This window comes from Ochotona princeps, chromosome 25 (assembly GCF_030435755.1).
Source record: "Ochotona princeps isolate mOchPri1 chromosome 25, mOchPri1.hap1, whole genome shotgun sequence".
Lineage (NCBI taxonomy): Eukaryota > Metazoa > Chordata > Mammalia > Lagomorpha > Ochotonidae > Ochotona > Ochotona princeps.
This window is the reverse complement of record NC_080856.1, coordinates 7,887,986-7,913,966: the sequence shown is the minus strand read 5'-3', so window position 1 is coordinate 7,913,966 and position 25,981 is coordinate 7,887,986. Positions and strand designations below refer to the sequence as shown.

Here is a 25,981-nt window from a genome sequence, read left to right as displayed (position 1 = left end):
CTTGGTAACCTAAGCAAATGTTAGGCTAATAAGCAGATGAGGTGAGCTGCCAGTTGGGGTTGGGAGAGTTCCCGATCTCCCTTGGTCTTATTGAAGTGCCTGTTGCACTCACTGCTTGGAAATTGAATGAGTAGTATGTGGTCATTTAGGGCTTTTTTTAAAAAAATGTTATTTATTTACTTCAAAGGGTTACAAGGAGAAACAGAGGTTTACTCCCAAAATGGTTGCAGTGTCCAAGGCTGGGCCAGTCCAAAGCCAGGAGCCTGGAACTTCATTCAGATATCCTACATGAGTACAGGGGCCATTTTCCACAACTTTTCCAGGTGCATTAGCAGGCACCTGGACTGGAAGTGTTGCATCTGATACACAAATGGGTGCACACACAGGTTGCCAGCATTTCAATACCACCCTAATCACTTAGGATTTTTTAATTAGTGTATTAATTTCTTGGAGCAGAGCCAAGACTCGATTTCCATATGAACTGTGCTATTTCAGAACATTGCTATCTTTTGCTATTCTGCGTGGATGGCAGAGGGCGAGGTGTCTATAGCTCCACTGAATGTTTATGGTAAGAGTGGACTTTTTACTGTGTCTGTAATGATGTGCCATAGACTGCATTCTAAAGTGCAAACTGTAAATTTCATCAATGGAAACTGAACCAAGGAAGTTTTGCCATCTATTCCAGGCCAGTGGGTTGTGCCATGCCTTAGTTGTTCTGACAACAGGACCTGTGATTGGAGAGAAATCACTTGGCAGCCCCACAACTGCCGACACGGTGTCCTCCTGAAGCCACAGCTGCAGCAGTGCCTCCGAGGAAGGAAGGTAGGTTCTGGATGCAGCCGGGGGAAGCTTTTCACTGGTATCACCTGCAGCACTCAGTACCATACAGTTGAATCTTCTCACTCCTCACGGGATAACTAACGATGCAATATGTCTGTTTCAATCCTGTGTAGATGTTATCATTGAAGACCCTTAATTCTCGCTCAAAATGCTCATTTCCCCTCACATAAGTCTGTTTAAACGGAGGAAGGATTTTAAAGTCTTGCCCCATACTGGCCCAATTCCTTGTGTGTTCTCAGCACCAGTTGGCAGGGATCTACCACTTCAGCTGACGGTTGGCAGAACTGGGCAGCTGCCCTGGTTGACTACAGCTGCAGCAGGCACTGCTTCAAAGCAGACATCTGCAGCTCGGTGCAAGGAATCAAATGGTCCTGCATGCAAGACTCACTGCTAGAACTCACCAAGAGCATGGCGTTGTTTCTGCACACTAACCTTGCTGATCTTCTTTCACGTCCCTGGGCAGGTCTCCCACGGACCTCACTAGGCTGGTCTTTCCTTTAGCGAGGACTCTAAGCTGATTTCTTGGACATGCAGTGCCTCCTTGCTAAGCATGCTCTGTCTAGGTAGAGTCCGACAGAACTCTCGGATGTGTGAAATGGGCACATCGAGGTGCTTGGGTGACATCAAGTAAGTAACTTTTATCCAGATTTTCAAATAACTCTATTTTCTTGTACAGTTGTTTATGGATGCACATTGTTAAGGCTGATTTCAAAAAATGGATTTTTACAAAGCTCTATTAATGGAAAAGCACTGGATGCTTGTGGAGTTTTCCAGAAGCACACAGTTTAGGGAAAGTGACAGAAACTGAGGAAGAAGGACACCTTCCCAGTGATGTCAGCATAAGGGTTTCCATTTCCGTGATTATGAATCTCTAAAGATAGGGAGATTAGTTATTTTTTAAAGAAAATGGAAGAAAATTATTTAGGAGCATGTTGTTAGTATTATTAACTGAGCACTTTCTTATGCCTTACACCATCAGATGTAAGCTGCTGAGAGTAGGGTGTATGTTTGATTCACTGCAATAATTTCATTGCTGTAACAGCTTTTAATGTATTATCATAACTTGTATGTGTCAAGATAAGTGAGAAATCTTACTTATTCCCAATCACAGCTCTGTCCATTTGAAACTGCATCTTGAAAGTCAGAATTACAGAGAGAAGGAGAAAAATCTTCCGTTTGTTGATTCACACCTCAAGTGGCCACAATAGTTGGAGCCAGACTGGGCTGAGGCCAGGAACCAGAAGCCGCTTCCAGGTCTTCCACACATTTCCAGGGCCCAAGGACTTGAACCATCCTCCACTGCTTTACTAGGCCATAAGCATCAAGCTGAGTTGGAAGTGGATCAGCCAGGAATCAAGCCAGTGCCCATATAGGGTGTCAGCATTGCAGATGGAAGATTAGCTTGCTACATCACTTTCCATATCCCGGAAACAGCACCAGGGCAGATGCCACTGCCGCAACAGTCAGGCTTCTCTAAACCCCAAATGTCATCCTGACCTTGAAATTCAGGGTTCTCAGGACAATCCCAAGATAATGTCACAGTCTATTAACTTGAAAAGCATATGTTAATTTCAGTTCATCATTAAATTTCATGCCTTTGGACATGACACATACTATTTCTCAGCCTCATTTTGTTCATCTTTAAATCATGGAGTGAACAAGATCTAACTAACCTCTGTAAAATTGATTGACTTAATAGGAAGCTTAAAGCCTTCTTTCCTGCATGTTAGCTTGAGCTGTGGCAATGGAATAAGGAATGGCTTAAATGACACACAAGGATTTTGCACAGTCCTGGAGATCAGGGGTTTCAGATGAGGCTGACAGTATTGTGAGGTTTTAGTGAGAGTTCTCTTTCTTCTTGCTGTGTCTTCACATGGTGGTGGAGTTTGGGGGAGTGAGAGAAACTAATTCCTTTACAGCTTTCCACCTTAGTGGCTACCTCTTGATATAATTACCTTCCCCAAAGGCTGCACCTCCTAACGCCATTACATTGAGGATGACAGTTGTAATGTATGAATTTAGATGGGATGTAAACTTTCAGTCTGTAACATCATCTTTGCTAGTGTTAAGGCTGCTTTTTTGGAGCTCTACAAAGCAGTGGTTGGAAAAGAACAAACTCCTAGCAGGCACCAGAAAAGTTAGGATGTTGCAAAGTCTGAAAATAAGAGGTCCATGTTCAGATTTGAAGACTCTGGCAGAGACCACTTTCCTGGCTGCTTCATGGGCCTGGCTTCATCTCAGTGCTTGTTCTGGCTTGGTGGCCTCTCTCAGACCTGCCAGTTGAGAAACTCAAGTTTTCAAGCTCATTGCAGTGATCTCTGGAGTCTGACTTAACAGGATGCTAATTTATTTTCTGTGTAACAGGGGAGTATTTCCGATTTTAGCAGAAGAAGAGCACAACTACAATAGTAAGATCCTCTCACTGAAGTGAGGCTACTGTCGGGGGGGAGGAAATGGAGACCAATGAAGAAATAACTGTCGCATGGACAAATTCCAACATGCAAGTTTGAAGGGACAAAGCATCCCATTTTGATATATCCATTTGAGTCCCAGCTGTTCCACTTTCAATCCAGCTCCCTACTAAGGTGCCTGGGAAAGAAGAGTAGGTATAGATTTTGAAAGGAATAAATCCATCAATGTATACATCCAAAACTGCCATACACGAGTACAAAAGCAGAGAGGGAAGGGAGAGGAGTAGAGTGCAAGGCCGAACTGTCGTACCCTGTGTTTAACAGTTGTAGGAACTTCAGGAAAATAGAAGAGCTGTAATACAAGCAAGGCCCTTCAAAGCTGGGGGCCCTGCTGTCTAGATGCTCCTGAAACCAACTAGCGATAAAACATGCTCAGTGATGTGCGAGGAGATCTTTTTAAATATTTCCAAACTCGTTTTTACAATATGCAAGCATCCTTTACTTCCTCTGTGTTTTAAAGCTTGTATAAGTCAGAAATGAATAGGAGGGAGAGGCCAAAAGATTGATTTTCTTCTACTCAGAATCACAGGACTTGGCGATACACAGTCAGGTGCATTGCCCATATGTTACCCGATACAAAGACAACTGTGAAGACATTCATAATGACAACCACGGCACAACACTTAGATTAAGAAAACTACATTTACAAATAGGGGTGGGTTAGAAAGGAAAATTTTCCCCACACTTTGAGTTCTTGCTTTCCGTTAGAATAACAAAAACATATGGAGTGATCCTGTCACTTGTCTTTTATTACTCAGACATGTAAGTTCCAACCCAATGTAGAATTCCCTATAACTGCCACTTAGTTCCAAAGACAAGTAAGTATTAGAGCATCACAACTGCAAAAACAGAAAATCCAGCAAATAAAAGACATCTGATTTCTAATGCATTATACACAGATTTTGCTTCTCCTCTTGTCATCATGCCAAATATTTAAGAGAATAAATGTTACTGGAGCAACATTATGTTGCCTTCACTTCATGTAGGTGTAAGGACTGAAGATAGTCTTAGAAAAGGAAGAACCTTGGGAGGAAGCTGAGCTGTGATGCTGATCCCCTGGATGAAGTGATGTGTTTCTTCCATCATGCCCACCATCCTGCTCCAGATCAGATATCTATTCACTGTTGCTCTGAATAAATAGTTCAGTTATTCCCAGTAGGTTACCGCAGCACAGAATCCAGCTAATCACCTAACAAAGTTAAAACCTGAATACTTTCTTTTTAACTTTCACTCATTTAAAATTTGTTGAGTCAAGACTATGTTCCAGAGACCAGATATTTAACCCAAATGGTTAAGACATTTGCATCCTTTGTCTCAGTCCCAGAGTCTGATATCCAGTGTCAGCTCTAAGTTCCAGTTTCCTGCCAATACAGATTCTGGAAGGCAATGAAGATGACTCCAGTGTAGTTGGGTCTCTGCCATTAATGGATTGAGGTCCTCACTCTTGTTAGCAGAGGGACAGTCCTAAGAGAAATTGTCTGTCTATTGGTTCATGTTCCAAATGCTTGCAACATTCAGGTAGGACCAGGCAGAAGCCAGGAACTGAGAACTCCATCTAGATTTTTCATGTGGTAGCATGGACCCAAGAAGTAAGCCATTACCTGCTACTTCTCAGGGTGTGTATTTGCAGTAAGCTGGACTTAAACTAAGCACTTTGATATGGGATTGGGGGTGTACCCAACAATGGCTTAACTGCTGTGCCAAATGTCACCTGCCATTCAATCCTGGCGCCTTGCTTTGACCTCAGCTCAGTTCAAGTTGTTGCTGGCTTTAGGAAGTGTATCAGTGAATGAGAGTTCTTAGTCTCTGCATCTCAAAATTGATCAGTCTATCAATTATTCTTTTTAGAAAATGATCTTTCCTAGAAGTATACAACACGCTTCTTGAAGATGAGGTGGTTGTTGCAATCTAGTGTAGACACTAGATCCAATCCAATCTAGACAGTGAGAGTGAGGGGCCTCTTCAGGTACTAAACTCTAAGTGGGAGGATCTGGAAAACTTATCAGAGATCCAAGTGGTCAGGAAAAGCATGGTGTTTATTGTGAATGGAATCCAACAAATCATATTGCTTTGAAATAACATGAATGAAGTAAAAATCTAGGAATCTTCCCATTTCCCTATTCAACTTCTATGACAGTCGCATTACTGGGACCCACTGCTTGCTTTAATTTCCCTTTTATTGAGCAAACAGACCTTCGAGTGCTGGTGAATGGGGTAGAACCATGCCGGTTAGGAAGGCTCAGGAGAGGTTCCTGAGGTTTTGCTTTTTGGGTGTTCTCTGATTTACAGCTGAGTCCTATATAAACATGCAATTTCTAATAGAGTGCTGGCCACAGACTTCCAATCATTATGGAAAACCCAAGTTTTTTTAAACTGAAAATCCAGAAATTTCACTGTTGCTCTGAATAAATAGTTCAAACATGATGCTGCAACAAAACAGAAGTTTATTTTAAATCCCATTTACAACAAGCTTAAGCTTTTGGGAACATGTCAAACTGAGTTATCTTTCTCCAAAGAATCAAAAGGCAGCACAATCTGACTGTGCTACTGAGAATTATTAAAAAGTTAGTGTTGTAATAGCTTGCTTTACGATCTCCAAGCAGGCATCTCTCTCAGTTGAATTTCCTTATGTTGTTTTATGACCTTTCCATCTTGTTCCTACTGCTTTGCATTGATGAATGCCAAAACTATCCCTGAAAACGCAAGCCCGCCTATAGGTTAGGACCAAGACACACATCAGCTGAGAGTTGAAAAGGGGTTCAGGTTTCTGGTAGCTTTGACCAGGATCCTCACCACACTCAATGGCTTATGAATAGAACCATACCTTCCATACCTCATTTGCCCTCATTTCAGCAACATTAACAGAAGAAAAATGGAGCATGCTTTGAGACAAGACTGAATAAGCTTTCTCCTTGGAATATTTATGTGGTGCATTTCAATAGCGAGTTGGTGTGCATGGAAGGCAGATAACATGGAATTCCTTTCAAGCACTAACTTTATCCAATTATAATTTATTTTATTCGCAGGTTTTCATTTGTTTATTCAGATTTTCTGCTGTATGCTTGTGTTGAATTAAGGCAAAGTTGATTAGAAAAGAAACAATGTTTGTCTAGATACCCATCCCAGAATAAACTCTGAATGTAAGATTTATAAATCTTATCAGAGTATAACCTCCAATCACAGTCTGACACACATAAATGATAGCTGAGGGCTGAGCGTTTGGCCTGGTTTTTAAGACGTTAGATGTCCAGATGTGGAGACATAGTGCAGTATGCCTCTCTGCACCCAGATCAAGATGAATTCCCAGTAGAACTGTTGAATATAGCCTGACAGCAGGAAACTAGACACTCTGACATAACTACAATGTCAGGAAACACTTCAACAGTGGAATGCTGGATTTATGACTGTTCATGAACGAGTACCCATTGTAATACTAGATGGGAAATCAGTAGGGGAGGGAGATGACTTGGGGAGGGGGACGAGAAATCCCAGAGTCTTTGGAACAGTATCATAAAGTAATAATAAAAATAAGAAAAAGCAGCAAAAAAAAAAAAAACAACACAAAAACATCATTTAGGACAATGCCCCCTCCCTGATCCAAGGATCTGAGTTTGATACCTGGCTCCTACTTCTGACTCCTGGCTCCTATTGAGTTGTGCTCTAGGGGGCAACAGTGATGGCTCAAGTACTTGGGTCTCTGCCACTCATGTGGGAGAGGTGAATTGAGTTTCTGACTACCAGCTTCAGTCTGGCTGAGATCTGCCCATCACAGGCATTTAAGGAATGAACCAGCGGATGGAAACTCTCTCCACGTGTCTGTTTTTCTTCTCCTCTCTCTCTATTCTGTGCTTCACAAATCATAATAATAAATAGTTCAAAAATATGATAACCAAATGTACATCAACAAACTAACTGCTATCTTCAACCAAATTAAACAAGTCATTGTTTTGTCGGTTGAAAACAGTTCAGAATTTAAAAGTGTAGTTGGAAATCTGAAAGCAGAATGCATTTATGAAAGGGAATATAAAAAGTGTTGACAGAAAATACTTCAGTATTAAAACAGGAAATGTACCTTAAATTTTTAAGCAATGTTTTCAAATCAAATAGTGAGCTAATGGGTGTTGAAACTTTTAAAGTGTGGCTTATTTATATGTTCTGATGAATTATGAAGATTGATATGTTCATATGAGAAGCAATAAGAAGGGGCCATTGACCTTGTACTCAAACGACACAGGATTGAGTCCTGTGTTTGCCATTTGCTGGATTTATGATCTCAGTTCTCCTGAGCCCAAATTCATCTGTGAAAAGGAGATAATGATGATAAAAAACCTCACAGCTGTGAAGATTAAAAATTAAATCTTTCACCCAGCAAAACCTGCAATAAAAATCCAGTAAATGTTATTTTAAATGAAGTAGTTTAGACTTTATTCTATAGGAAAAGAAGCATCAATGAAATTGTTGAATATCTAATTAAGATAGTAAGTCCTAACTAGTAGGAAATGTGTTCCATCAATACTATCTGTAGGATAAATTAGAGGACACCCACTGTGCTAAAAGGAAGAGTCACTGGGAAGACAACACTTCAGGGCAGCTTTGAGGAAGTGAGGGCACAAGCTGTGCTGGTGGCAATGGGATCACCATGGAAGGGGGTTCTCTGGAGAGCCGCTAGCACTGGAATACACATTTTTGGGCATAAACTGCTGCTCAGAAAACAAGTAGATTCTATTCTGATGGCTCTTTCCCCAAGCAGTGGCATGAGTTCTGTAGAGATACCTCTGTAGATGCTCAGTTTTCACAATTATAAAATACGGAGATTAGACAAATCCCTAAGTATCCTAAAAGCACGGGAGTACTCCATGCTTATTTGAATCAATACAATTTGTTGGGCTGATTAGATGAGAAAGTGAACAGCATAAGGAAAATGAAGGTATTAAAGACAACATAAAACACAAAACAGCTTCAAACCAGAGGTATTGATAGTGTCATCACCAGGAAATGGAAAACAGAAAAAAAAGAAGCATTGGAAAGGAGAACATAGCCAATGCAATTTCTAACAGAGTGTCAAACAATTAGACGCATAGCTCTTTGAGAATTCACGATTTACTTGTTTTAGACTACTTCCTGAACCATGTAAGTATCAGATCTCAGAACGCGTTTCTTCTTTAATTTACAGATTCTTTTCATCGGCGATTCAACCAATAGAGGCATCATGTACTATCTGATTGAAAGAGTGAATGAAACATTGCAGGAATGGCAGAAAGTGCACAGCACTAAATTGTATCACAACGTCAATGGTGGGGAGACCTTGATCAGTTACTCTTACTACCCTCAGTTCTGGATAAGCCCTTCCTTGAGACCGACATTTGAAAAAGCGCTTGAACATCTCTTACAAAGGTACAATGGAAGCATTATGAAGGCACAATGCCACACTGCACTGATTGGTGGATGCCTGGTAGTCACAATTGCTCACAGTATATCAAATGTGCTGAAAAGTTTAGACTCCAAGTAATGTGGCTGAAAATGAGTTGAAAATGACAAGGAGGCCCTGTGATCAGGAAGCCAGATATGGTTCAATGAAATGTGAGGCAATGCAGTTAAAATGTTTACCATCTGTTTCAAGGCAACATGTGTTGTTTTTCTTTCTGGATTTCAGATCACGTCCCCTGGAGAATACGGGCCAGACTGTACTGGTTGTTGGTGGTGTTCAGTGGCTCAATTCCAATCACCTGCAAATTATTCACAAGGTTTTGAAGAGGTGAATGTCTGCAGTGAAGCTTTCATTAGCATTCTGAATTTAAAAACGAATTCTGATATGGCTGAATTTTGTCCAGATTTTTTTTGAAAGACAACTTGTAATTTAAAATTGCTCAAAGTCTAGTATAAAATGCTCCAAAATACTTTTGTATCTAGTCACAACACAGTTTTTCAGGACCCAAATTTATATTCACCATAGATCAAAACAGTTCCCTGACATATATGTTCTATCCAGAGAAAATCAAATATATGTCAAATCTGTAAAGTGAGGATTTAGCTGTATATGTGACATCATATTTTATAAGATTCCCCCAGCATCGGATTATGTCATTGAAATGTGTGACCTTTACATTCTGGTCATTTTTTCCAGGGAAAACTTACTTAATATCCTAGTGATCATCAAAACTCTGGGAATTGGATTTCATTTGCCCGTGGATGGAGTGCATTTCTTAACACTGGTAAGCCCATTTCCTCTAGGCTTTGTGAACTTTATGGTTGCTATAAGAATTCCTACTGGAAAAGAATCCAAAGAACACTATATAAAATTCATTAACCTTCATAAAAAAATAAAAGCAAATGATATTCTTAAGGGCTATTCTTTGAAACAAATTGTAATTATTCTTGGAGACAAGAATATACCACGGGTTGTAAATAATGCATTAGGTTCATAAAAGAAAACAAGTGTGCTAAACTACATAGAAATAATGAACAGAGGGGTACATGGTGGGAATTGTGCCCTAAGTACCTCTCGCACCACCAATATTTTAATCAGCTTTAAAGCTATGTAAACACAATCTTTCTTCAGACGAAACTGTCGATATCAATGAGTCCTCTGGGAAAGAATGGTCTTTTTGAAGATGATTTCTGGCTAAGAGCTTTTTTAAAGAAAAAGAAAACCTTTGAAGGAATATAATTGTTTTTTCCTCTGGTTGGATAGTCATAAATGAAAGTGGTTAGGGGGCCTCGGATGACTTTTCCTAGAAGATATTAAATTTGTCTCAGCAGTGAATGGAAATCTCTGAAATAAAATGAAGGACAACAGCCACAGAGAAGAGAATTAGCCGCTCTTGCTGAAGTGGGGAGAGTTCACGAGAGAGTTGAGTTTGCATGCAGTTGCAGAGTCACAGCCCCAGAGTCAGGGGAGCCCCACGAGTCGGGAAGATAGGAGACAATTCATACGTGTATGTATTAGATACCCTTAGCTTTCCCAGGGAGAAAAATGACCCCCCCCCTGTTTTTCTTAAGATTTTACCTATTTGGTACCAAATTTTCCATGACCCAAAACAGAAAAACTCTTAGAAAGTAGTTAAGTAAAACCTCCAAATTTAGCATCTTGGGATCCAAAGGGCTATAGCCATGAGTTGGACGTTTATCATCAGAGAGAGTAGGGGATTTAAAGCCATAGGGATCAGGAGAAAGGATCTTTGATAATTTTTCCAGTGGATTATGAAGTGAGCCCCATTTACATGGTTTGATTAAGTCACCATGTCAGTCACCTTCTTCAAGATTCTAGTAGCTTCAACTGTGCTGCTCAGATGGCAACTTCTTACAGCACCTGGGCACCTGGGGCTTCTGCACTAGCCCAGAGTCAGTTCCTCTCAGCACTTTCTGTGTGGCAGACTCCATTCAACAAGGGACCTAGCACCAGAGCTCTGCTGCTGTTCAGCAGACAGCATTTTCAAATTGAGTGAAGACAAAAGGAAGAAGGCAGAGTTGGGACACAAAGAGAAGAAACAGGGATAAATGCAGGAGAAGGCAGAACAGAGACCTAAGCTCCTTATCACAAATTCCAGTTGTCATTTAAAACTGGCCTCTGCCTTCGCTACTGACACATGTGCACACACACGTACACATGCCCGTGATCACAGCACGCTGAGCTCAGCTTCTCCAGCACATCCTCTACGTCAACTTCAAGCTTGAAAGCCACTGCTGCTTCTTCCTGGGTATCACTCTCCCCCATTCCCAACCTGAGTAACTTTCAATGACTCTTCCAGCTACTTTTCCATTGAGTTCCTGCACCAGTGCCTGTGGCCTGGCTCTTGCCACAGAGCACCTATAACCCTTGGCTGTCTGTCTCCACCCCTATTGCGTTGGACTGTGATCTTGGTGTAAACAAGGGCCTGGTGAGTGGAGACAAATGCCAAGTATAAATCTGGGCACACTCTCAAAAATACCTGGTGCATCAGTAAGTTAGTGATTTTTCTAGATGATTTTGATGCTCTCTAATCACTCCTTCTGAAGGGGACAGTAACTTCCCTGTCTGAATGATGACCCACGGTGGTGTCCCAGTAGGAGTTGTCATTTGCTTCACAGCCCCACTTGCTTGTACAGAAATAGTAAGACTCAGCCACTTTCCCTAAGACAGGTCATCAGAAGGCATATGTTTAAAAAGCTCTGTAATTCCCAGTGGGGTGTATTTTGCCTCTCTTGCAGTATAACTCAATTTCTCTCACTGCCTGTTTCTTCCCAAGTTGCCTTAAGAGTGTTACCCCACGAGCATTGCTCAGTTCACCTCCTGAAATCACCACATAGGAGTTTGCTTCTCACAAAACTAGTCTTTTTCTTAAAAAAATTTAAAAAGTTCCATGAATGTCCTGTTATTAAGACACAGTAAAGTTGAGAATGTTCTTGAACCAAGCAGATAAGCAAAAGGGCATGTCGCTCTAATTCACTCTTTGAGGCACAGAATGAATCAGCACCTGCCTCTAGATCCCTCCAGATTTCGCCTTTATGAGCCTCTTCTCTTCACTGCCTTCATTTCGAGGGAAATACTGTCTTTGAATGTCACCTAAAAATAGGCATGAAAACACATGCAGAAGAGAGAAAATTAGATGTTCTCATACTGTTTATTTTTTATTGTTGTGACTGAACTCACAAATGCAAGTAACTGTTTACTTTTTCAACTGAAAAAAATTAGAACTCATGGGGCTTGTGTTGTGAAAGAGTGGGTAAAGCTGCCTTATTCAATACCGACAACCCATAGGCACACTAGTCCCAGTCCTGGCTGCTCCACTTTCATTTTAGCTCCCTTATAATGTGCCTGGGAAATCAGCAAAAGATGGCCCAAGTGCTCGGGTGCTTGCAACCACACGAGAGACAAGGATCCTGGCTCCTGGCTTCAACTTGGATCAGCCCTGGGTAGTGGGACCGTTTGGGGAATAAACTGCAAATGGAAGAGATATATATATATATATCCTCTCTAGTAATTTTCAATTAAATAAAAATGAATGTTAAAAATAAAATTAAAAAGTCATTTTGCCCTAGAAAAGGGAGTCACCCCCTCCTCATGTGAGTCTGGGTTCTCCATGAAATCTACAGCAAAACAGGGGCAACCCCTTATTAAAGGGGGCTTCATGTGGAAGTGCCCAGAAAGGCTGAGCAGCAAATTTCAAACTGGCATCTTTTGAGTGTCGCTCAGTCTTACACCACACATACTTTTTAGGCCTACTATGTGTTGGAAACTGTGGATATACTCAATCTATTTTGAAAGGAGATAAAGAAAGACAGGTTGGTTAGGAAGTCTCAGATTGCAACTAAGTTCTGAGAACTCTTGGCCAGGCCTTGGAGAAATCCTGGAACAAAGACACTGGTGGGTTTGTTCCTCCCCCTCCCTGTACCCATGGCAAAGTGGACCTGAACTCGAACTCTATAGTCCTGCGGGACCATTGCCTGGAAAGTTGGGAGCTGGGTGGGGAAGGACAGCAGTAATATGATCCGAGGTGGCAGCAGCTGGGGCCTTCACTCAGACCTTCCGCTCCCCAGGACACACCATGCTTCTGCTCTTTCCCCATGTGCCTCCAAGTAGCCAACCTCAACCAAGACGGAGAGAAACTGACACTTGAAGGCTCCCTCTCTCACCACTCCCTGCCCCTGGGTGAGCTGCTTCCTTGCATCTGCTAGTCCTGTTGGTGGGCATGTTCTCTCCAATAAGAGACTTGCTGAGGAGCAGGGAAGCAATGCTTATTGGTCCTTGTATTCCTGTGCCCCAGCAAGGGCTAAGCACAGAACAGGTGCCAATTAATACCAAAATGACTAAATGAGAATGCAAATTCATAGAGACGGTTTGTTCTTAGGGTTCTCAAGTACTGTTTTTCGAAACAAAGTTTTAGATTTTTTTGTGGGCAGCAAATTTAAGGAGTTTTAAGGAAGAAAAAGTTCAAAATTGTACTGTAGATGTCAATGTATTCATATGTTGGGTTTCATAAGTGGTTGCATTTATTGTTTTGAGTGGAAGAATTACAACACAACCCTATTTAAGAAACGCATGTGATATTCCTGATTTTACAACATGATCAATGTGTTTTGCAAAAATGTCCTTTACGTGGTTTCTACCTGGTTATTCAATTGTAATATAATCCTCTGCCAACAAGACCCCAAATTCTTCTGCTTTGCAATTCAGGGTGAAGTACGGAACCTCTGGAAGGAAAATTTGATCATTCTGGATGCTGCAAAAAAATACGGCTATGAGGTTGTTGATACGTTCACTATAACAATGGGGCGATACAAAGAGTTTCTGCAGGGAAACTGTGGGTGTCATTTCCACGAGGTATTTAAGCTGGTCTTGATTTTTACAGCTTTGAACTGAAAAAGAAATCATTGTAGTTTTAGTTGCATTGTCGATCTCATTTTGCGAGAAAAAAAAAATGATGGCAGGGGGAAATCAAAGGATGTGTTCGTCATCCCTCGGCTAAAGCAAGTAGTAGTTATAACTTAGGTTCTAAGAAATGAAGCAAGAAAAATAAGTAGAGTTTATGTATGTGGCTTAGAACTAGGCACTGCTTCAAAACTAGGGTCATCGACAAAGGCAACCAAGGAAGGCAGGAACCTGGAGACCATGTGCTTTCCCCAATAGGCTTCCCATCCTGCTATCAGAAATTTCGTCCAAGGAAGGTGGCGAAAATCCTTCACTGGAGGCAGCTTGAAAATCTAATACAAAAGAACACATGACTTCTCTCTGTTGGTGCATCTAAAGCATGACAAGAGAGTCTGCTTTGAGTAGCTTTTGTCCCCCTTTCCCTGAGAATCATGGTGACTTTATTTGTAGCTGGTAATTATATAGACTTAGTTGATAACGTGAGAAGACTGTTCTTTTTCCTTTTTCTGTCTTTTCAAACTTCTCTGTGCTTTATTTTCTCCCTACCGCTTGAATAAACTCTTGGGTAGGTTCTCTAAGTTTATAGTCACTTTCAGACAGTAAAGTTTCTTCAGTCCCTTTCAGGCAAAATAGAAATATCCTATCAGTACTAAAACTGTCCAGTCCTCTGGTGGGCATTGTGACAAAGTGGCTGCTTGAATCACTTACATACCATATTCAAGTTCCTAAGATGTTGTTCTTCCTCTGTTTCCCATCCATCTTCCTACTATTGTGACTGGGAGGCAGTAGACGATGGCCCAAATGCTTGGATACCTGAGACTCATGCTGGAGACCCAGAGAGAGTTCCTGGCTTCTGGCTTCTGGCTTCATGCAGGAGTCAGGAACTCTTCTGGCTGTTGCAGGTTCTTGAGGAGTCACATAATAAAGAATCCTCTCTGTCTCTCTTTCCCTATGTCTCCCTTAAAAAATTAATTAAATAAGATTGTCCAGTCATTGGTGATAACCACATAGTATTCGCTTTCCTGCACCTGCTTTAGTTTCCAAAGCTTGAAGCAGGATGCAAGAGGCTTCTTTGTTATGTCCCCATCTTGCACCAGAATAGAGATGGGGTATTGGAGCAAGAAAGGTCTTATTTAACTGTACAAACATATACTTTCAGTGTAGAGTATGGTATTTTCTGTTCTGAGACTGCTCTGTGAAGTTCTTGAAGAGGCCCCCACTGGGAGCTTCTGGCTACAGCTTGCTTGGGGAAGGCTCTCTCTCTCCTGCAGTTGCAATCCATCGTTGGCCCCTTGGCATCCAGTGTTGTACCTTTCTTTGTTCTTCCTGACATCTTCTTGGAAAATCCTCAAATTGGCATTATGCTTGGGACATATACTTAGTCGCTTGCATTTCACCAGAAACACTCACTTAACCTGCTAATTTTTTTCCTGGAAATACAGTTAGTCCCCAGTGCAACCTGCTTTCTCTTGCTCTCCCTCTTCCTTTCTCAGTCTGTGTCATCTTGAAGCTGATCTCTATTGTAGTAGTTGCAGTGCCTCCCACTAGTGTTAATGCTCCCTAGAACTTCATCTTCAAGGCTGTGTGTTTTGCAAGGGCCTGCACCTGTTCTAAAGCGAGGATGAAGCTGTACAAAGCATTTGGGAAAATTTACATGCAATTCCTCATCCTTTTTCCTCATCTCACTCTCCTGATGAAACAAGGGCTTGCAAAATTGGATTCTGTCCACTCTCCTGCAAGTCTTGCCTAGGCTGTGCAGGCCATGCTTGGAACAGTTGTCTGGTTCCAGGGCCTAGGAGATTCAGCTAAAATGGAGATGGAGCATGCCTCTTTTATCTTCCTATCAAACTCTGATTCATTCTTTCTTTCTTGGTTCCCTTGATAAATCAAAACACACTCATTAGTGGGTTGGCTAGTGAGCTGACAACTACGGATTCATTCTGATTCTGTTTTTACAGCCCCTATCTGACTGTCAGAGTCCATTTCAGTACAGAACTCTTACAAATACTCAAGAAGTTACTGAGACCGCCATGATGGACTAATGGATTCACATTATCCTTTTAGATGACCAAGGGAACTGCATCTGAGAGGAATGAGAGCCAACAGCCACAACAGAGCACATGGCATTTTGATACAGGGACTTGAGGCCTGCCTGTGATGCTGTAGAATACATTCTAAGCTGCAAGACACTACATATATCCTAATTTCTTCCCTAAGAAAATATACTACTCTTGGAGTACTTATACAATCACAAAATACCAAAACTTGAGAGCACAAGAGCAGACAAGACAAAGAGAAAGAAACAGTGAGGTTGCAGCTGAGCCAACCCAGGCTCCCAGTTGGCCATAAAAACAAGCCGAAGGTTGCCAAACCCACAAAAAGAGGGAACTTTGAAAGACAACATGCAGATTGGGTTATATTTTTGACTGTTTTTTAGAAAAAAGTTACTTGTTTATGTTTGTATAGTGTGTCTTCAATTAGTAACTGGGGTGAAGACAGAGTGCCTGCTTTTCTCGTTCAGCTTTAGTGTTCTCAAAGTCTAAAAAGGAAATGTCCTCCAATGAATTTTAAAGCAGGGCTCCAATTAAAAACAGAAGATGCCCTTCCCACATGATTGCATCACACATATCTCCTGCCACACTGTCAAGCTGGTTGTACCAATAGTCGTGGAATTCAAAAACCACAAAGGAAGACTCTTTGAACCATCAACACTAGAGTATTGGTTTAAAATTATTTCTAATAAAACTACCCCACATTTTAAAAGGTGATATAAACATATCAAATAAACTTACCTAAGTTATTTGATTTTATAATTACTTATAATGATCATGTAAATATTGCTTTATCAACTCTGTTTCAAACATGTGCTGTGATGCTGTGTTGAAGCCGTGCCTCATTGCGCTGCCCCAAATTGTTTCAGTTGATTCCAGAATCGTGTTATCTATCGTTAGGCTTTCGTGATCGAGTCCAAACAATACTTGGGACAGCATTTGCTTTTCCAGCAACAGAGAGCTGATAAGATCATTTTTCTCAACGGATTTCCTTAATCAAGTCTCTAAACTCGTTCATTGCTTAGATATAATTGTTGCTTAACTCTTGAACAATTTGTACCACCTGTACTTCAGGAAGACTCTACTGCTGCCACTGATGTTTTACTCTTTCTAAACCAGCTCCCTCCTAACTTCTTAAAAATCAATGTTAGATCATTGCAAGTCATCAAGAACATCTAAAACCCCTTGTAAAAGAAGGTTAGATTATGACTGGAGCCAGCCAGGAAAACGTCAGTTATGGATCTCATGAAAAACATAAAAGGGTGAAATTCTGTTGACAATCTTCTTTTCTTCTGTGCTCATCTCATGATCCTGGCAAAGAAAAATTACCATAAAATAGTAGCACTTCCCCCAACAGTGGAGTAGGGTGTCTTTTCATGACCCCATCACCACTTTTTCTCTGCCAACTGGATTTAGGATTGAATTCCCTGTCTGTGAAATTACTACATCAAACAAGAAATACTTCAATAGTGCACATTTATATTAATAGGCATTTCAGGACAGACTAGCGTATAAGGCCTGGTCAATATAATATCTTTCAACCTTTTAGTCTTCAAACATTAGCCATAGTCATGAAACACATTGAAATCAGAACTCTCCCCTAATCCAGTTTAAAGCAATTTTGGTAACACTTGTACCACTAAAAGTTGTTTTCTCTTTTGTTCTGTGGTTCTGGGACCACATTGAAAGTTCCTTGAGGGTTTCTCAGGTCAAGATGGGTTTTAAGAAAGATGTTTTCCAAGTCCAGTGCAGTGGTATAGTAGGCTAATCCTCTGCCTACCAGTGCCAGCATCCAAATGGATGGTGATTGTTTCCTGGCTGCTCCACTTCCGATCCAACTCTCAGCTTATGGCTCAGAAAAGCAGGGAAAATGATACAAGCCTTTGGGCCACTGTACCCACATGGAAGATCTGGAAGAAGCTCTGGGCTCCAAGGATTGGATTAACTCAACTCTGAATGTTAAGCAATGGAAGACCTCCGTAAATAAAAATAAAATATAAAAATAAATTATAAATAAAAATTTAAAAAGCTTAAAGCAAAAACATTAAATCTTAAAAATAAAACAAAAATTATGTTAAATCAATTTTGAATAGTGAAGTGTTGCAGTTACACATACTTAATAGTAAAAACTTGAATCATGGTTTTTTTTCTATTTTCTGTAACAATATTTTTCATCTGTTTAGGAAGCCTTACATTAGTGGATCCAGTTGAACTGTGGCCATTTGTATGCCTTCCAAAATGTTTGTGTGTTGAGTTATGGAGAGATCTATAGTCATAGCCGGCAGGTCTTATACCTATAGGAAATATACACAAAAGCCCAGGCTGCTGCTCCTGCAAAGCAGAATTCTGCTTCCTGTTACACTGAGTCACAGAAGATTATGATCATCTGCACAGCCTGTAACACCTTGCATTTATACCATTTCAGAATTATGCTTTTCTAATTTCTAGAGTTAATACGTTAAAATGTTAAGACTATGTATAACTGCTTTATAACATTATAATATATATTTGACAGGCTATTCCACCATGTAACTTCCTCTAAATTTTGCTACTGCTATGAGAAAAAATAATTATTATTTTAAGGCTCATAGAACAGTGCTAATCTAACAATTATAACACTACTTGAATACAAGTTGTTCTTCATTGTGTTTTACTAATTTGAACTGTAATGTAACATGACAACTCCTCAAAAAGAGAATAAACAGGAAGTAGGGAAGAAATTGTTTTAGATGAGTTAAAGTGATAAATAGATTATCATTCATACTTAACATTAAATAAAAATAATGTAACTGTCAAATCATATATACTAAGGTTGTTCAGAACATTTGGAAAGATATCCTGGAAAAAACTATGCATGTAGTAAAAAAAAGTTGTACCAAAATAAGCTTATCTTGAAATGCCAGTTTGCACAAACTTTTTTGAAGTATCTTCCAATACGTGTTATTTTCCAAAGGTCTTTTCCCTGTTAGGTAGACCAATCTGTTTCAGGGGCCAAGTCCTCTGTACCCAAATTTAGAGATGCATTTGGATGCACACAAGCACTGGAATTTGTCTCTGTATACACAAACATCTAAAATCGTTTGTCTCTTTTCCAAGGCCTAAATTATGCATGTTTTTTTGCTCTTATGATTATTGTTTTATCCCAAAAGGAACCAAACATTTGTATCATTACAGCTCTCTCACAGTCACATTCCAGTTGACACTTTAGTTGGATTATAATAGCCCCAAATGATCCTGATTTGGGAAGGACCTCAAACGGCACATTTCCACACCTGAGATCAAAGGAAAGAAGCGACTTGCCTGTTATTGTACAGGTACCAAACATCTTTCACTGGCATGACACTTCCAAGCCTTAAAGATGCGGCTGACTCCTTTTCTTCCACATTCATGCCAATGAATAAGGAAAATAAGATTGTATCTAGAGATTCAGAGAGAGCACTTTGATAACAATGCCAGAGAATGATGCTTATAAATAAATTTCAAGAAATAATTATGGTGTAAACAGATTACTGTGAGCACGCTCACCATAAATTAGCACCAAGTTTCCTGAATGTACTAAGGAACTATTCATTGCGTGGAAACAACATGGTGCCTGACCTTGGGGAGTTTGTCTCACAGTGCCTTCGAAGTCACTTCATTCTTGGACATGTGTCTTTATAGAGTTCTCTTGAGAGTAGGAGCCATATCTGAATTACTCCATGTGTTTCCCAAGGCAGAGAGCTCTGAAGACTGAAAGATGGATGTTATACACAAAAATGATCATTCAGTTTTAGGTGTAGGCTATCGTATCCTTTTGTTTCTCTTCTGCTTGAATTCCTGATTGCTGGAAACATTTAAAAAATAAATGTTGATCATGAAAACAAAGCCTTCTCCTTCTCTGGGGAGTCAGTTGGCAGTTTTGTGTATACTTCCATTTTTAATCTACGTGCTTAATTTAATCCTATGAAATTTGAAGTATTAGATGATCAACATTTATAGTCCCAAGTTCTAGCACTAGGCTCTATTTAAAACTACTTTTTTTTCCTCCTTAAATATGAGTGGGAACAGTAATGATGTATGAAATACTTTTTAATTTCCAATATGAACTTTTCTATTTTTTTATAATCATACTGATTCTGCTTATCACTGAGCATTCAACTCATATTTATCATGAGAACTAGAAAGCATCATATTTAAGAGGCTTTTAATGAAGAAATTTGATATCTTAATCTGGACAAGAACTCAGTAACATAAGGTTAAAATGTGTTTGCTAATTTACTGCTAGGAGAATCTATGTTTCCATCTGTAGTCTTTATCCTGCACCAGGAGGCTGTACATAGTTCTCAGATGAGAGGCTGATCAGATTTGATTTGGGGAAATCCTGTTCTTGTGTAAGATGATAACAGGTTGGAACTGTGCTGAATAAATTGGTGGATAGATATGTTCCCAGAAGTGGGATAGCTGGAACATATGGAAGATGTATTTTCAGTTCTCTTAGCGTTCTCCATACTGACTTCCATAGTGGCTGTACTAGCTTACACTCCCACCACCAGTGAAGAAGTGTGCTTTTCTCTCCACGTCCACATCAGCAAGTGTTGTCAGTAGATTTCTGAATGTAGGCCAAACTCACTGGAGTTAGGCGGAACCTCGTGTGGTTTTTATTTGTATTTCTCTGATACCTAGGGAACCCAAGCATTTTTTTTCATTTCTCTTAGCCATATGAGTTTGTTCTTGTGAAAACTTTCTGTGCAGTTCCTTTACCCATTTTTTTCAGAGGGTTGTTTGTTTCACTGTCATTGAGTTTCTGAAGCTCTTTCTAAATCCTGGCTATTAGTCCCTATCGGTTGTGTAGTGTACAAAGGTTTTCTCCCATTCTATTGGTTGCTTCACTTGTTAGTCATCTCCTTTGGTGTATAGGAGCTATAGAAGCGTTTTAGTTTGATGTAGTCACATTTGTGTCTTTGCCTGTGCGTTCGGTGACTTTTCTAAGAAGTCTTTACCAATCCCTGTATCTTGCAGGTATAGGGATGTTTTCCTGTAATCCTTTGGTGGTTTCTGGGTGCAGATTTAGCTCTTTGATCCAGTTAGAGCTGATTTTTATGTAACGTGACAAGTGGGGCATTGCTTCTTACTTCTGCAGGTTGCCATCCAATTGTCCCAACAGCATTTGTTGAAGAGATGAGCCTTTTTTCCTAAATTATTTTCAGTTCTCTTGTCAAAGATTAGTTTGCTGCACATACAGACTCACTTCTGGGGTTTCTGTTGTGTTCCTTTGATCTTCTTTGTTTCTGTACCAGTACCTGACTGTTTTGATGACCACTGCCATGCAGTATGTCTTGAGGTCTGAAATTGTGATTCCTCCAACTTTATGTTAAAAAAAAAAATGAGTTGGTGGATGGTATCCCTGAGAAGGTGTTAATGGAAACTCTCACTGAAGGCCCTGAGTTCAGAGGCCAGAAGGAAGGTTCAGCATGGGAGAGGGGTGCCTCTGAAATGACACTAGGTGTTCAGACAAAACTAAGCACAGCTACAAATTAGAAATCATGGTCGTCAGTAGAAAGAATACCAGTAGGTCAAGTGCCTATTTATTCCCTCAGCCTCTGTGTGTGTGTGTGTGTGTGTGCGTGTGTGTGTGTGTGTGTACACTCATACACACCCTGGTGGGGGAAAGAGGCAGAGACTTCCTGGCAAAGCAAAGTTTCCATTTTGGCAAGGAGGCTGAAGAAAACTTCACTGATGATGGTGACTAACCGACTTTGTTTCCCATGGAAACAAGATTCCCAATGGGACCATTGAGGAGAAATATGAGAGCCAGGGAAGGTGGGCGCAAGGGATGAAGTCTGGAGTTTGTGACAGGTCACACTCCTCTAGCAGGTTGATGGCAGATTTAATTCATACTGATAAATGAGCATCTGGTTTTTAACCCTCTCCTCCCCCCCGCTGCAATATGACTTTTTCTTTTCTTTCCTATATGGTCTTAACTATTTTCCTATATTTATTCTTTAAATGTGCTTCAAAATTTCTTTTTCTTCTTTCTCAGAAGTCTTTCCTTATGGATTCCAATAGGAATAGCCCTCTGCATGAGTGCTATGGTACAGGGGCATTATGCACCGGATTTTTAAAACTCCCCCTGGAGTCAATTCACAGTAGCATTTTGGAAGGTTTTGCTTTTCATCTGTACTTTAACAAATCAAAATTGAAATAATGATCTCTACAGTACTGCCAGTTTCTAGCATTCAGTATCCAGATGTTAAAAAAATCATTGTTTATTTCCAGAAAAGCAGCTTTCAGAGGAAATTAAGTAGATTAAATGTTTTGGGGCCACTGCGTTTGTGCATATAGGAGTGTGTTGTGAACAGTGTGATGGGAGCGTGGGTGCTGCAGGAGACCCAGCTCTGGCCCTCGGATGCTGGATGAGCTCGCTGGCTGCCATTCTCACAGAGCGTCGTGGTGAACTCTCAACACTGAAACCAGTGATCAGTCTTCCCATTGGGACAGGACGAAATATGGTACTACTCCGGAGTGCATTTGTACTTGAGCAGATATGCTGGGAAAGATGTGCCCTTATCTATGAGTTGCCTTGAAGATTGCTGTGAGCATCTCCATCTGCATTCTACAACATTTGTAATGCACTACTAAATTCAGTCCTGAAATCATACAAAATACTAAAATAACATTTGAAGAAATATAACCTTTTCCGTTTGGGTGAACCTTTTTCTATTTTACATATAATTAGCATGCAGATCATCAGGCAATTGTGAAAGCCACAATTTAAGATAAAATTATATAAACAAAACTAGCCCTATTTTGGCTTCAGAGCACTGGAATAATATTATTTCAAGGTTAAATGTTATATTTCCACTTAAGTGTCTCCCCAAATAAACTTCCCGAAGAATGTACGCTAATCTTGCTGTGAATATAAACCTCCAAAATGGACAGAACTTTCATGAAAACATGGGTGCACCTTTGCAGTGTAGCACAGTTAGAGCCACAGTCTAGCCAGATAGGCGTGGAAAGCACAGCCCATCAGAGAAGCTTGCTGTAACCTGAAATATTAATTAGCGGTGAACTGCAGACTGCACTCCACATCACAACCCGCAGGACTCCTTACCACGATGTGCTGGCTTCACTCGACTTCTTAAGTCGCTTGGTGCAAGGGCCTGAGCAGGGGTGTGAAACCTCGTTTTTATAGGGTAACAATTCATTTCTATGGAGCTAGCATGTTGCTATTGGTCTTAAAATACATTGGTGTTTCATCTTTTGCTTAAGAATGCCAAAGGCTTCAAAATGTGTGTGATTATAAAAGAATGCACATCCATAGTGTCATAAGAAAAAGTCAAGACCTAGAATAATTACAAGTATATGTAGGGCCCGGCAGCGTGGCCTAGCAGCTAAAGTCCTCGCCTTAACATGCCAGGATCCCGTATGAACGCCAGTTCTAATCCCAGCAGCTATACTTCACATCCAGCTCCCTGCTTGTGGCCTGGGAAAGCAGTTGAGGATGGCCCAAAGCCTTGGGACCCTGCACCTGCATGGGAGACCCAGAAGAAGCTCCTGGCTTCAGATTGGCTCAGCTCTGGGCATTGCAGCTACTTGGGGAGTGAATCATCGGATGGAAGATCTTCCTGTCTGTCTTTCCTCCTCTCTGTCTATCTGACTTTCCAATAAAAATTAAAAAAAAAAAGCAATACAGGAGTATATCTAAACCCCTATAACACTTCCACCAAGAGGGTACCATTGTTAGCATTCTAATGTACTTACAAATTTTCTGTCCTGGGAATTCTTCTAACTGGTTCATGGTCTTTTATAAAATAACTAAAAATAGATGTATCATGTGATTGTCTTCAAATGGTCAATTTTTAAGCTGTTTTCATTGTTATCTGGATCAAAACCATGTACCTAAATCATTAAATAGCAGTCAGAAATGTTTAAAACTTGCTAGTATCACTTTCATTAATCACCACTAAAAAAATACAGACTGAGAAGATGGGCCAGTATCTTCCCCCTCTTGCTTCCTCTCTGTACCTACTACTTGCCCTCTCACTTTTCCTTACCCCCCACCTGGGCTTCTTGCTTCCTTTCTCACTCTCCTTCTATCAACCAAAGTTCCATTAGCTCAATGATTATATCATGCCACCAGGACATTTTGTAAAAATATACAAATAGACTCCTCTAACTATAACCCTTTTTTTTTCTTTGCTTGCATGTTTGCATTTGTGTTTATAAAATAATACTGAAGGGATGCATGAAGAATTAAGAAACTAAAGTACCCCTGGGTTTGGGATGTAGATATAGGAAGGAAATTTGTTATTAAATACCTTTTTTTTTTTTTGCTTTTGAATGTTTTCTAATAGCATTTATTCAAAAATTTTAATTTATAATTAGGTCAATGTATCTCTCTCCAAATACACAATTAGCTGAATAAGGCATAGGAACCTTCTAGGATTCTGTAATTTTTCCTAAAAACCCAAAGAAAAATAGTCAGTATTTGCAACAATATCTGTTTATTTGCCTTCAGTGGAGAAACATTTTCTTTCCTCTGAAAGTGCTTTTCATTTGCTGTTCTGTACAATGTTACGATGATACATTCATAGTCTCAAGTTTGTATCAATGACCTAGCAAATGCATATGTTCTCTATAGTGCTTCTGTGTCAAGTTACATGTTAGTGGGTCTGACCCAAGTATACACAGACACACTGTAATAGAGACATCATCTGAGACCATTTCTTACTTACCTTGGGGACAGCTGCCTGAGGGTAAGAAAGGAGAGAGGAATTTGAATTCCAATCTTGATGTTTTTTTGAAACATCAGTTATCCTAGCTCTTGGTTATATAAATCATATTCATGCCCTATGGGCGACATCTGTGTGGCAGAGAAATTGTTTGAGTTTGAATGTTAGATTGCTCTGTGCAGAGTGCAAATGTCCTTGATTTTTGTCTCACTGGTTTTTTTTTTTCACTCTTTATTTACAGGTAGTGAAATCAAAATTATCCAAAGAATATAACTTTCTTCAAACGAAGAGATCGAGAAATCACATCGTGGGAAAATATTTTAGCAATCAAAGAGAACGGCAACAAGACTCTGTAACCAATTTTCAATCACCATATCATGTCCGAGGCCCCATAAACCAGGTTTGTTCTGAAATTCTTCTCAGCAGAATGTGTGGAAGTACAAGGAGAACGTAGGTGTCCTCCCGCAGAGCTGAACTGGAGTTGGAAATAAGCCAAGCATCCTGGATGTTGGCCTACAAACCCACACTAGGCATCACATGGAACTTGGATTGGCCAATACACCTGTGCACGCCAGCACGTACATGCACACCCAGCTAAAAAGAAGTCATATTTTCCACCATCGTATTATAGTCAAGATCTGAACTTAAAGATCAGTTGGCTTTAGGGTGAAAGATCTAGAAGATTACTTGACATGTAAAAGTGCACCATAATCACTATAGACCATGTACTACATTGTAATTATGAACAGAAATGTGGACTTCTGGATTCTGCAGAGGAGAAGCTAATGTGCTCTGTCTATGTTATCTTCTGGAAAGGTCAGGATTGAAAAGCACACAGTTACATTCCACCTGCGCAGGAGAGTTGCGCTTGCGTTCTCGTTGGAGACACAGGCTTTATGAGTCTCATGCTAATGAGAACCACGTCCTCTTACACTTTGAAAACAGTGTGACTGAAAGGAAATGAGCAGCAGTTCCCCGCAAGGAAACTGGAGGCGATTCTCTGAAGGGGATGGGACGGGAAATGTTTTGTAGTTCAGATAACCACTGTGCCTCAGTTCACCCTGCTTGTGTCTTTCGTAAACATTCCCTTTGTCTTGTCGATGAACTGTGATGGATAACTGCAGTTTAAATTGATCATATATTTTGAGAAACAGGAACAAAATACAGTTCCTCGTTTATTATTTTATTATCTTCCACTGAGAATAGAACTTTTTCATTTGCTGTCATCACCCAAGTAATTCAAGATTAGACTATTTTATGTATTTTCTACATTGTGCATTAATAAATGCACTCCTAAAGCATTTGTGTATTTCCACAATAGCGCTGTGCTGCTATATTTTAGTGGCCCTAAGCAATTGTATCTAATCCAAATTTAGAATAGGCATAAAATTATTTTTTATTGAAATGGTGGCATACATATAAAACAAGATCCGATCTTAGGTTCTTTCTCTTCTATGTTCACAGCTTCAACTAGCAAATTTCTTTTTATACAAACATCTTGTGCTGAGATAGCAATACACTTTCATGGTGGCTTTTAAAGGATTATTTTTCCTTTTGGAA

The 25,981-nt window shown here is 40.1% G+C and overlaps 1 protein-coding gene across 3 annotated transcripts in view; it reads left to right on the top strand.

Moving 5' to 3' along the window:
* Positions 1-25,114, top strand: part of CPED1 (cadherin like and PC-esterase domain containing 1) — a 218,244-nt gene extending 193,130 nt beyond the window's left edge. The window contains exons 17-22 of one of the 3 annotated variants that reach the window (XM_058654877.1): positions 686-822; positions 8,485-8,705; positions 8,965-9,066; positions 9,436-9,523; positions 13,465-13,611; positions 24,663-25,114. In XM_058654877.1, the coding sequence (XP_058510860.1) occupies positions 686-822; positions 8,485-8,705; positions 8,965-9,066; positions 9,436-9,523; positions 13,465-13,611; positions 24,663-24,875 (908 nt within the window). In that variant the 3' untranslated portion in view covers positions 24,876-25,114. The remainder of the gene's footprint in view (positions 1-685; positions 823-8,484; positions 8,706-8,964; positions 9,067-9,435; positions 9,524-13,464; positions 13,612-24,662) is intronic. The other 2 variants (XM_058654878.1, XM_058654879.1) reach the window with 2 other exon arrangements.
* Positions 25,115-25,981: the final 867 nt, after the last annotated feature.